The sequence below is a fragment of the Macrosteles quadrilineatus genome, unplaced genomic scaffold (genome assembly GCF_028750875.1).
Source record: "Macrosteles quadrilineatus isolate MER2022 unplaced genomic scaffold, UCM_ALF_1.0 Scaffold_16__1_contigs__length_3527350, whole genome shotgun sequence".
Taxonomy (NCBI): Eukaryota; Metazoa; Arthropoda; class Insecta; order Hemiptera; family Cicadellidae; genus Macrosteles; species Macrosteles quadrilineatus.
Window position 1 is genome coordinate 2714964 of NW_026542609.1, and position 13224 is coordinate 2728187.

Genomic DNA, 13224 nt, shown 5'->3' on the forward strand with positions numbered 1-13224 from the left:
TATATGATAAGTTAGTTTGTAGCTATTAGTATGTCCACTGATAAAAAAAAATTGTACTTTGTAAATAAAGAAATCCAAATATAAAAGAAATAAAACAATAAGTTAAGCTCTGATTCTAAAAAAAAAAAAATTTAGACCAAATGAATGCAATTTTCAGTTTCAAAATTATTTTCTCAGCTACGTTCAGTTACTAGAATTTGCGAAAATAAATTCCAAGGCCCAATAACTCTAGCATATAACCGAGATTGTAATAATACACAAAAATATTGTATGGCTAAACAGTTATTTATTGAAATCCAGGTACAATTTATTTTATAGCACAAATCAGAATCAAAAGTGAAGCATTAAACACGCCTCATTTCTTTTCCAATGTAGAATCAGCTGATATTTGTTCTTGGAAAGCCTCGACGTGCAATGTCATTTCGTAGAAGTTGTACTTGGCGTGGATTCTCCTGGAGGCCAGTTTGAGGACTTCGTTGTGATCGACTCCTGGACCTGTTTTTTCCCAAACACAAACAATGTAGTACAACACACAACAGTAGATCACACTACCTACAGTGTAAGGTCGATTGTACAGCTCACTTATAAAAAAGACAGAAAAAATAGCAAAGAGCTTAAGAAAAATATGTCCAACAAGGTATATAACAATTAATAAAACCCCAAACACGATTTAAAAATACATTAGAGAATGGAAAAAACCAAGAAATTTCCGGAAATTTTTTCCGATTAATTAAAAAAAAAAATCAAAGAAATTATAACAGTTCTTTTCAGTTGACATAATTTGAGACAAGACTGTTAAAAGCAGCTACACAAATGATGTAGTTGTTTACGTACGAATGTTTACGTTCAAAGTTCTAGGACAAGTATGCCATTAAATTAGTAGTTTGTTTCCATCTCCTGATGATTATCCTTAATTTTTACAACCTTATTTCACACTCGATGAATTCATTTTACCATTAAAAAAATATGAGGAAATATTACTACTTACGATTGTTGATATACTTGTAAATGTACGGCATGTCATAGGAACTTGACGATTAATATAATACCTGAACTCACGACAATCGATAGGTTGAGTATAAATGGGTCCAGGACTTTTCGGAATCGTATACGTTTAATAGCTTAATAACTTCACTAAAGAAAATTAAATCAACTTTAATCGCCATAGCTTTTGCGCATAGAGTTATACGAGTAGTTCAAATTAGATTTTAATTCTCCATTGAAATGAGATAACACAAATCAAACAATTATTGCATAGCTGATGCAATTTCAATTCCAAAGTGGATTTATAAGACGCTGTTCATTCCATTTTGATCATATTTGCCATTTATGTTTTGTAACTGATTAATTTATAATTCTACACCATGTATTTTAAGGAGTACTGTATCATCCATCAAGTATTTATTGGATTATTTTGATTACATTTTCCTGAAACAATCGTTATGTGATATTGAACAAGCAAAATTAATTAATGAAATTAAGATAAAGTTTAAAAAATATTACAAATTTAATGTTAACCCACCCTAAGTACGAATGTGGCCAATCATGTTAAATAGTTCTAGATAAAACAATGTTGTGCGTTCTCAAAATAGTTCATAGGTGGTAAAATATCTTATTTTAAGCCTGATTTATCCAATATGTAAATGACTCCAACGTAATCTTGGTGGCTTCCACGGTCAAAGTACGGTCGGTTGTTGCGACCAGGGTAATCTCTCTTGGTCTCTAAGAAAATGCCCTGCCGTCAACTTTGCAAAGGTTATGGTTATGTTCATTCAATAACGAAGGCGCTCGGGAATGTGGCCTACATACATCCAATGAAGACAAACCTCATTCATAGAAATAGGCCACCTCTCTGACCGCCTTTGTAATTTAAACAAACTATAGCGGCAGACTTTTGGATGCTTGCAGCGATGCATCTACGCAAACACTGAGTTGAACACAAACGTGTACGGGACAAAAAAGGAGCCTTTCCTCTAAATAGGAAGGCCTAACTAATGTTCTTGTTTATACTCACGGATCGTAAGATGAGCAGACAGTGCGATCTTGTCCAGGCTGTGAGCCCAAAGCTTCAAGTCCTGGACTTGTTGAACCCCATCAATGGTCAGGAATGTTTTCAGGACGTCGTTGAAGTAAACTCCTTTAGGCATTCCTATGAACAAATTTCATAATCGTATAACTAGTTCTCTGTCAATTGCGTTTTGTATGAAATAAATTTCAATTCTTTTAATGGAAAGCGGGTAAGCCTCTCTTTTGTGGATGTGCTGGGAATCGAACTTGTCCCTTCCACATTGAAGTCCGAGACCACTAGGCCTAGCAACAGAGAAGTACGGTACAGAGGTATCTTGCTTATGAGACGACCGTGTTCTTTCAGTTTTAGTACGGTGTTTTGTGTGGAAAATAAACTTGTGACGAGCAAGGGAGAGCCGGAACGGCAAATGATGTGCGAAAATTCCTATCGCGCAGGGTACAGAGTCTTCCTCTACCGAGCGTTGTGGTACATGAAGACAAAGGGGAGTTGTTGGACTTTAATCTAGACACCAGTGACTAGTGCTAGGCACCACTTAAGTGTACCATTGAATTTTGCCTCTGTACCTTATTTCCATGTAGCCTGGAGATGAACTTAAAATCATATGGACAATAGTAACACACCCTGATAATGAGGAAGAAGGAACACACCCTCACATTTTCTATATTGGTTTAGGCTTGAGAAAAGATTTACTGTATTGATTTAAATTAATTTCACCATTTAACTTGAGAATACAACTTTTTCCAAATAAAAATTCAAATAATCTCAACCATTCCTAAACATTCAACATTATTTAAACTTACGGGTCAACTCAGTCAGACTACTCCACAATAATAAATGTGTCATTAATTGATTACTTGCTCAAACAACAGGTTAATCCATAGCCTCCTCTAATACATATCCGTGGCGTTGGTGAGTGGCAACCACGCTCCGGCCGGCCTATTGCCATGGCAATAACAGTAAAAACAAACGTATGAACGTTATAAACCAGTACGACAGCTGTTCCGATTTGCCAGGACAGCGGTATTGCCAATAGTTTCACCGCGGCCTTGTATTAGAGCAGGCTATGGTTCTTCATTTTTGTTTTAGAATCCTCAGGCTTACCCTCGATGAGAACGTTGACAACATCTCTCAAAACAGCCAGAGTAATAACCAGCACCATAGCGGAAAACACCAAGGTACCGATGGGATCTACTATGTGCCATTCGGGCTGAAAAATAATCAAACTGTTAGAAAACAATACATCAGAGGAAACAGAAGAAGAGCAGCTAAGTAGATTATACACCTGTAATCGTCTCAGATATCAATATTGGGCTTCATAAGAATTACTACACCATTAAATCAAAGGATGATTTATGATGCAGCATAAATTGAAGTTGGAATCAGGTCGTCTTGTCTCTATGGGAGTTGAATTGATATCTGATATTCTATTTGCATATTTATGTAATAACATACAAGGGCCTATTAAGTACCTATTAAGAATGCATTGAGTTGGGAACTACGCTTGGATCAAATTTACCTATGATTTTATTGTAGATTGAATCAAGTAACATTATGTTTCATCGTATTTAAAATTATTATTTAAAATAGTGAGATTATAATACAGGGTGGTTCTAAGTTATTGTTACACTTTTTAAAATCTATAAATGAAAAACAACCTATTACAATCTATATACAATCTAGTATCATGGAATGAGAATTAATTGAAAGAGGAGATTCTAAAGTTTTGTTTGACACCCCTTTGGTAAACATAGCTGCAAAATTAGCCTCTACAGACATATTTAGAATTTAACAAAGATTTTTAAATTAATCCCAGTTTTCATTTAAAGTTGACGGCACGTTTGAGTAAATAACGGCTGTCTATATGGCATAAAAAACACCATATTATTTTTTCCACATACATTTGGCTTTTTTACTTACATTTTGAGAAAGCAATTCGTTTTATACCAAAACACTGAATAAAAACAGAACACAAACTTAAAAGAAATCTTATTTCATAGCCATGTCAAAGGAGATATGTTCACATTTTATGTTGATATTTTGTTACACAACAGACGATGACGAGTACTTTGATAAAAAAACCCTAAGCTGAACAAGAAGTCTATTAAAAACACACAGCAATGCAGAATTTAAACTTAGAAGAAAGATTTCTTGATAGCTATGCTCTTGGAGATATATTCCAAATTTGGAGTTCTACAGGATTATATTCATACAACACTCGATCACAAGTACCTTCATAGAACATCCCGAACTGAAGAAGAACTAGATTAAAGATACTCTCATAGAAACACAGAGCTTCAACTTAAAAAAATCTTACTTGATAGTGATCTTTTAAGAGGTTGATAGGTTACTCACACAACAGTCGATGAAGAGCGCCGTGATAAACACCCCCAAACTGAAGAGGAAGTCACAGACGATGTGGAGGAAGGCCGCTCGGACGTTGACGTTTACGATGGGAGCTTCCGCGGGGTCGTGGACTCCGTGACAGCTACGGACGTGACAGTTGTTGTGGAGAACCATCCCCATCCTGGAACAACGATCAACTACTAAAGTTAACCCATTTTAACCCCCCTAACCTAATATTAAGCCCTCTACACTGAAGTTTAACCTTCTACAGCTCACTCCTCTAGACTACGCTTTGACCATCTAAAATTCAACCCTATACACTTCTAACTTTAGCATTATGGGAACGCCAGGTAAATACATTCATGGGCACTCCCATATTGCTGAGAGTATACGTTAAACACTCTAAAGATGACTCCTCCAGGCTACCCTCTCTAGATTTAAGTTTAGACTTCTAAACAAAAGCTCAACCCTTTAGGCTAACTTTAAACTGTAAACTAAAGTACACACCCCTTCAGATTAAAGTTTAACCCTCTATGGATTTTTTAAACATAGTTAAACTCTGTAGACCACCTAAGGTAAAGTGGAACCTTTTAGGGTAACTTTAAGCCCTGTAGACTAAAGTTCAACTTTCTATACTAAAGTTTAACCCGTTAGACTAACATCAACCTCTGTAGACTAGAATACACACCTATACAATAAAGTTTAACCCTGTAGGGTCAAGTTCAATTCTCTATACCGTCTAGAGCAATGTGGAACCTTTCAGGCTAACGCTAAACTCTGCTGACTAAATTACAGCCCTATAGGTTAAAGTTAAACGCTCTAGGTTGAAGTTTAACCCTCTGGAACGAAGTTTGACCATTTATACTAACGTACAGACTAAAATTCATAAACTAAATTTAAAATCTCCAGATTCACGTTATACCCTCTTGAAAGAAGTTAAACTCTCTAGATCAAAGTTAAACCTCCTACACAAAAGTGTAATACTCTAGATTAAAGCTCATTCCACTTGGCAACAGATATTTAAATTAAATGTTATACTATCTGTTTTGCAAAAGTGACAACCAACTCTGTTGATTCTCAAGCTATCTCATTAATAAAGATTTTCATACCTTGCATTTCAGTTAATACACCGATGGACTTTTTTTGATTATAATTTAATTATAACCTGTAAGCTAACGAATGAATAAATGATTTAGGATTGCTACAGAAATTACATTCTCTCAGTGGTAAGATTATTTAAGATAACTACTTTTAATATTCCTAAACTCTAAGGTAATCTTGGTACTAAGAACATCGTTTGATGGCGAATGAAATATTCATAATAATTTTATTGAGGATGTTTAAGGAAGTTTAAGATGATTGTCTTACCTGCATAGGTATTTGTGTAAGTCGTATTTGACCAAGCAACACCTATTGTAAATAAATTGTGTTAGTAGGGACCTACTTCATGCAGTGGGAGCTTTATAGTTATTCACCCAAAGCAAGGTTTTATTTAGTAAAAAGACCTTTTTTAAGTAGAAGGATAAAATCTGTAATTCCACTTAATAGCGATGGCTTTAACGATTCTGAATATAATCTGGGTTAAATAATAATTATAGATTTTGTTGTTGGGATATTGTTATAGATTAAAAACACAATTACTCTAAAATACCTTATTTTAAAATCATGAATCATTTAGGATTGCAGGAAAGCAATGTTAGCTATGTAACACTTCACCAATTTTCCAAAAGGTTTTTTTTTAATACAGAGCTAGTTCTAATAGTACAATGGTGAAAATCTTTTAAAATGGTGGGAAATTTCTTTACTTACACTAAGTTAGCTACAACACCGAACGCCGAGGTGGCCAACATCATGTCAACGTCGATTTCGAACTTCTCCTTCACCAGCCGCTGGTAGGCGACGTACATGACGATGCTGGTGAGGACCCACGTGACCAGCACGGAGGCTAGAGCTACCACGGCCTCCACCTGGTACCAGGTGAAGCCTGAGGCCGAATTAGGCCGACGGCCTGACACCCGGATAGCGAACAAGGACACCATCATAGTAGAGAAGACAGTTAGCAACTGGGCGGCGTCGGCCGCAATCACCAAACTGTTGGAGAAGTAACCTCCTGCAAGAATGGAAGACTTGTTAGTATGCAAATAACATTGAATCGGCAATAGGATATTCTCCAGAAAAGGGTTGCTACCATGGCCTTCTCCAAAGGCCGCGGCGAGACAATAGTATATTTCGTACCTAGGGCCGAAGTGAGGTTTTGCTGGCTCGAGATAGTTTTTAAGTTCGAGACGAAGTTGAGAACTTAAAACAATCGAGAGCGGCAAAACCATTTCGGTCCGTGGTACGAACGCTATTTTTCACCACACTATACCCTATTACCACTATTCACCACAATAATAATGCACACTGATAGTCAACACAACTACAACTTTAAGGTTATGTGAAGAAATAATTTGAGGAATCAGCAAAAACAATAATAAATAGTTGCTAGGCAGCGGTGACAATAAAATAATTATATTGCAATACTATGGATACTGATTGTGTATTTAATATGCATTCATGTTTTAAGAAAGTAAGCGGGCAGCTGATTTCGCGGCCCTAGGGATGTAAAAACCTGCTCGGTCCCCAAATAACGATGACAGCCTGGTATGGACAGCAAAACGTAAGTTTCAGCCACCAATTAACGTATGTAAAACTGCTAAAAACGCCATAGTGTGGTGAAAAAGTTGCAACGCCGCACGCAGTACCGGCCTACCGAAACAGCTCTTGCACTTATTAATAATGGTTTATCTGTACAATGTTTTTGTTTACATGTTTGTTATTACAATAGGTCGGCCGGTAAGACGTTGTCACACCAATGACTTGGCTTTATATTTGAAGAGAGTATGTTGCTACTAGTAAAATTTGTCCAATGTAAATTAAGGAGATTTAATTGTTAAATAGTCATGTCTATACATGTAATAACTCTGAATGAATCGTTTTACTTACATTTAGTAAGGTAACGAACCTAACCTAACCTTTGACTCATCACATCAGTCATGTAAAATAAACTGTAGTAACTTGCATTGACCTAGAGTTACCCTAACCTACCTAACCATTACCTTTTCCATCAGTCTTTCCTAAAACACGAATCCCTGATACATTTAAACTTCAAATGGCTTAAAAAGTGGGTGATTCAAACATATTATATAAATAATAAAGTAAAAAGCCACACTGGGAGGGCAAACACGCTGTTTTTCCCCTTGCATTGATACATTTCTTGGTCACACCCTATACTATGTTGGACTCTATGGAGTTCATGATGTGAATTCCGTTGTTAGAATTTATCTTTGCTTTCAATTATGTATAGGAGTGTTATGGTCATACAGAGTCTGTAATTGATCAATGGAGTCTTGTAAAAATCAATGTAATAGAATACACAACCTATCCTTTACTCATAATATTTCATTTCCCCTTTCTAAAGCATATATATCACATGTATTTGAATATACTAGAAATTCTTACTTTCTTTACAAAATTATGTATTTTAGATAAATAAATTGATTTTTTAAATATTGAGTTTATTTCTATTAACTTACCTGTTGTGTAAAACACTATTCTAACTAGTATTATACAAAACAAAACTCGTCGTATTTTGTAAGCTGCACTCGAACATTTTAAAGATATCTCAAGAACCTATCTGAGATGTTTAAAGTCATAACCTGTTCATTACCTGCAAACTCCAGTGCTATAAAGATCAAACAGATGATGCTGGCTGAGATCAGCCTGTTCCTTACTTCTTTGTTTTTTCTCTCCCCTTCCTTTTCTCTCCCACAATATTCATCTTGTACTGAAAACCAATTACAAGACTTAAAACCTCGATATTTCCCATGCTTAATTTTACAAGGCATATATATTAACATATTTTTGTATAATAATGTTTAAAAGTATCTTTACAAAATTGAGGGTCTAAACTTAAGATTTGTTTTCTCCAAATATATATTTTGGTTATTAAGGCCAGTTAGGTATGTTTTAAACTATTAGGTATATTTACAAGGGTTATGCATTAACACATTTTATTTCTTCATTGCATAATATAACAGTTAACGAAAAAGCAAACATCGTATCATTTGTTAATGTGAAATGTGTGAATGTTTTAGAAAAGCATTTTCATAGACATACATTTATGATTATTTTTGTGTCATTGAATTCATTCTAACATCATATTAAATATAACTGACGTACGTTATACAGCCCAAACTGGACGATTGCCAAGCTCATTTAATAGAAATATTAATTTTATAATGTAATATGTTTTGATTAGATTTCTTACTGCAGCTAATATAGTAAGTTTCATGTTTAGTATTCTTAAAACAATCAACAATGATTGGGGTAATAATATGTAGCCTGATATTCACAGAGGTTGATAATCAAACAGTTCGTAAGGCTATATGTGAGCATTAAGTGCATTGACTTTTGTTTATAGTAAGTTGTTAGGGGGTGAATTCGACAACGTTGGTTTATTTAGACGATATATCTACCCTATCCAAAACACAATAGTGAAACTTAATAGGCTTGTTTCTACTTGTTCCATGGTTACCTATAGTGATGGACTCGGCCAACCCCTCTTTAGTTCTTGCGTACTCCCCGATGGGCTGATCCCTTCCGTTGAACACTATCTTGTGCACGCCCAGGTCTCGAGGCTGTTTCTCAGGAACCCCAAGGACTACGGGAGGCTTCTCGAAGTTCGTCGTTACCGGAGGAGCGTTCTCTTCGTCACTCATTTTGCTGTGGTTGTCTTACTGAAATTGGCTGGAACAGATGGTTGCATTTGTGAGATGTTATAGTATTTTTTTAAATGGGCATGTTGTAACTACTGAACTAGAGATACAACTAGAGACGTTGGCCACCATTTGTATTAGGGGATAAAGAATATTATTGTACCATGATTGTACTTAGTAAACTTGAATAAAGAAATTGTGGGATTGTACATACATAAAACCATGAGCCAATGATTTGATTTCTCTAGTTGGTACCAACCTAACAAAATTATATCGTCTTTAGTAGAGTTTCCGGGTCAGTTGGCTCCAGTTGTATTTCTGGCTCAGAGTATATACTCAACATTAGGGACTTAATTGAAGGCGTTTGCAAAATGTTCTGGGATTCGTTAGTAAATTAACAATAGAAGATTTATTTAAAATATTTGTTAGTAAAAGGTTTTTTAAAATCATCGGACAGCTATGTACAGTTTCGAACAATCAAAAAGATTGTGACTTAACATTAAGATCGAACCATAAACCATTGTTGTTGGCGAGCACGATAAATACCAAATTGGCTACTGAGACATGTTTTCGCATATCAGAATTTTATCCCTCAAATCGAAAGGGACTGCTTATCTATGTACAGATAAAAAAAAACATTAGTTTTATTCATTCTGAAAGGAATTGACGATATGATAAATTATTTTGTACAAATTGAGCCTTAGATCTGATATTAAAATAAAATACCAAGAGCTGTAAAATTCATTCTTTCTTTTATTATAGTTTGTGACTAAGCCATAAGACCATAAGTATAGCAAATGTTTTGATTTACATCTGATTTGTTGTGATTGCAAATAAACTCTTAATTGGTTTGATTGAAAACTAAACTGGAAGAAATAAGTGTACTTTATTCTTTTAACTTAAACTAAATTCAATTTGTAAAACTAAATACAATTCTTAACTCATATTTACTAATTAATAAGACACTTTAAACTAAACTACTAAACTTTATTCAACTAACTAAATTTATATACCCGCTTCCACAATTAAGCTTCTTACTGGACAAGAAAAAACTCAATCCTCATCTATAATTTCGCGTCATAGTTAGTTCAGTAACTAGCTTAATATTTCTTTTTTAACGTATGATCGACGAATGTTTTAATTTTATTTCAAGTAACCTCACTCGTTGCACTTTGGTTGTCACACTTAAATTGGCCAGACCTAGATGGCATTGTATGATATCTCGATGCTACACCTTACCTATTGTACAAAAATTGTTTGATTGAATAAGAAAGCAAATGTGAAGTTAGGATACAATTCTTATACTTTTTGATATTAACTCTGGATAAACCATTGATCATTACAGGATATAAAGCTTATTCCTTATAAAAAAAAATGGCTTATTAATTCATTATTTAAACCGAATATTTCAGACTCTTCAGTAAAAACCCCTTTAATTAAGTGATATCTGACCAAATGTTCAAAAACTAATAATTTACACCTTCACGTTATATAAAAAATAGAAAAATCGTGCCTCATGCTATTTTAGTATAGAAATAAAAGCTGAATAATTCGAAAAAAAGTAAAACACAGAAATATGGCATCAATCTACGAACTAATAACATGCAGTACCTTAATTACAATTAAAATAATTTAGAATCAAAATAACAGTTTAAATATATTTAAGGTCCTTAAAAACTGATTTGTTATTTCTCGTCTTTATTTATCTGGTTTAATAAACTACTTATTACTCATCGCACATAGTTTTCTCAAATGAATAACTTGGTTAACTAAATTAGCTGTATTCATGCAGTAACAGCTTACACAAAGTTTGTGTCATAAATATGCCGTTTTAATTGCAAGAAGCTGAGAGTAATGAAGAAAACTAATTACAACGGAAGCGCCACGATGATGGAAAAGTAAAATGTGGTAGGCGGGAGTTTTATCATGTAACACTCTCGTTGTAGCCGTGGCGATTCTCTAAACAGCTGATTTTAAAATAATCTATTTATTTGAAAATAAGTCAAGCAATACGCCGATTATAATATTTGCTAATTGTTAGTTGTGGTAGGTGAGAGTTTTGTCGGTAAGAGACGGATAAAAAACAATCGTAGACTTATTTGCATCTGTCCGTACAAAGTGTCTAGTAGTTCCAATCAAACCCAGCCATATAAAATATTAAATTAGATACTTATAAATTTACTTTGAGAAAAAAGAAAATTAATAATCCACATGTTTGATTTTGTATGGAATTTTGCCCATCATAGGACTACAATGCGAAATATTTTTTCTGACACATACTTTAATATTATCCTCTACAATACTTACTTCAAAGTTTAAAGATGATGCTGCATTCTCCAAAGGCACAAAAATCCAAATCCGTTTTTCACCACAGCAATATGAACGCGAAACTCTGACCTCATTCACTCACGGAGAGTGTATAATATCAGGTACAACTCTGTTATCAATAAAGTTTTATTGTTGTTCTGTCTTCGTTATCAGTTCACAGTGAAGGTCAAAGCCTAGAGAAAAGTCTCACAGACCCGGTACGATCGTCAGAAATATGCGGTGGGAATATGTGTTATCATTGCAGAGTGGACATACATCTGTGTTACGTAAAAAACCAAAGAAGGTGAGTTCATTTTGTGTTCTGAGATACGTTAACTTAAACGAAGTTAACCATTATTGACATATCACTTGCTGTGCTTTATACCTTTAAAATCTGAAAACAGGTTGTTTTGTGTTATCTAAATCGTGTAACATTTTCAAAATCCACCATTGTATGAAAATAAACTTAATTTGTTGATAAAGGTTACCTGTTACATCGTCCAAGAATTTGTAAATAAAATCAGCTCGAAGAACAGTGATCTAGTCTTACTTAATATGTATATCAAACTGTATTATTGGTTAGTATTGTATAAGACTTCTGTAAAGAGTTCTTAAGTCAACTTTTATTGAATGAAGACCTAGCCAATACAACTTTTAAAGTTATTATATTGTCAACTCTGAATCAATAAATGAGTTAATTTGATTTAGTTAATAATCACAGGTAAAAGAATCTAACAATTCACACATGAACTGGCCTTTTTTCAAACATAATTTAAAACCTGTCAGTCCACACGTAGATATACAAAACATTTATTTTTTGCTACAAAATCTCAGGTAATCATCTATTCTAGGTATTTTTGAAGCTAATTATTAAGTTATATCAACATCTTGTGAATATCTTTCTGTATACATACAGCGTGTTTTTATGTTGTTGTGTGTACACTAGTTGAAACTGTATGCAAAATTCATAAGTGTTCTTATTTTTTTTGCAAAATACGTAAAATATAAAAAGTACTTTAGGATATTTTACTCTTACGATCTAATTAACCCTTGAAATCAGGCCAAAACGTTTTCATCTAAATGTAGAAATGTTTGAAACCTCCATCGTACTCTTGCAAGAGTGGTGCTTGAATGTATCCTGAAAGGAATATATAAATATCAACGGAACTGGCAGTAAAAGAACCGAAGAGCGTTTCTGTGTTAGGGAAACATCGAAACAGTGGCATTTCAAAGCTCAGTCCCAGGGCCGTTTGTATAAAGTTGGGCGTCTTTTTTGACGCTACATCTTGACAAAAACCCATCTGAACGGTTTTCATAAAATAAAATCATGCATGTTTTTGATTGAAAACGTTCTAGTAGTGCCAGTGAAATAAGGCAATTGTATATGTTTTGAAGGTTTTATAAATAATCACGGTTCAGTTAAAGTGATCCTGAGTGAATTAGTGAATTACAGATTATTTTGTTTTACGAAATGGTGCTTATTACATAGATCTAATCTGGGAAATAAATCTTATTGATGTGAAATTGTTATGAGTTAACGTATTATAACTTTACCATTCGAAGTACATACATATTTATATAATTTAACCTTAATAATAAAGTATTAATAATATTATTACGTAACCATAATAATACTGTATTCGTAAAATAAGTAATATAAACTATCTAATAACCAATTATCAGCTTCAACTCAATTTTATGGGAAAACACGTAGTTGAGCTACAGTAAGGAAGGGAAACGCTCAAAATGATATATTTACATCCAAACACGTTATGATTTAAACACGGT

The 13224-nt window shown here is 34.0% G+C and overlaps 1 protein-coding gene across 1 annotated transcript; it reads right to left on the reverse strand.

The window, feature by feature from the left end:
- Nucleotides 1-264: 264 nt before the first annotated feature.
- LOC129005111 (proton-coupled zinc antiporter SLC30A2-like) lies at nt 265-11552 on the reverse strand. Its single transcript, XM_054433920.1, has 8 exons — nt 11437-11552; nt 8949-9160; nt 8082-8198; nt 6182-6482; nt 4382-4553; nt 3131-3236; nt 2015-2149; nt 265-495 (listed from the first exon to the last, which is right to left on the reverse strand). The coding sequence occupies exons 2-8, from the start codon at nt 9130-9132 to the stop codon at nt 356-358; spliced, it is 1155 nt and encodes a 384-aa protein (XP_054289895.1). The 5' UTR covers nt 9133-9160; nt 11437-11552; the 3' UTR covers nt 265-355.
- Nucleotides 11553-13224: the final 1672 nt, after the last annotated feature.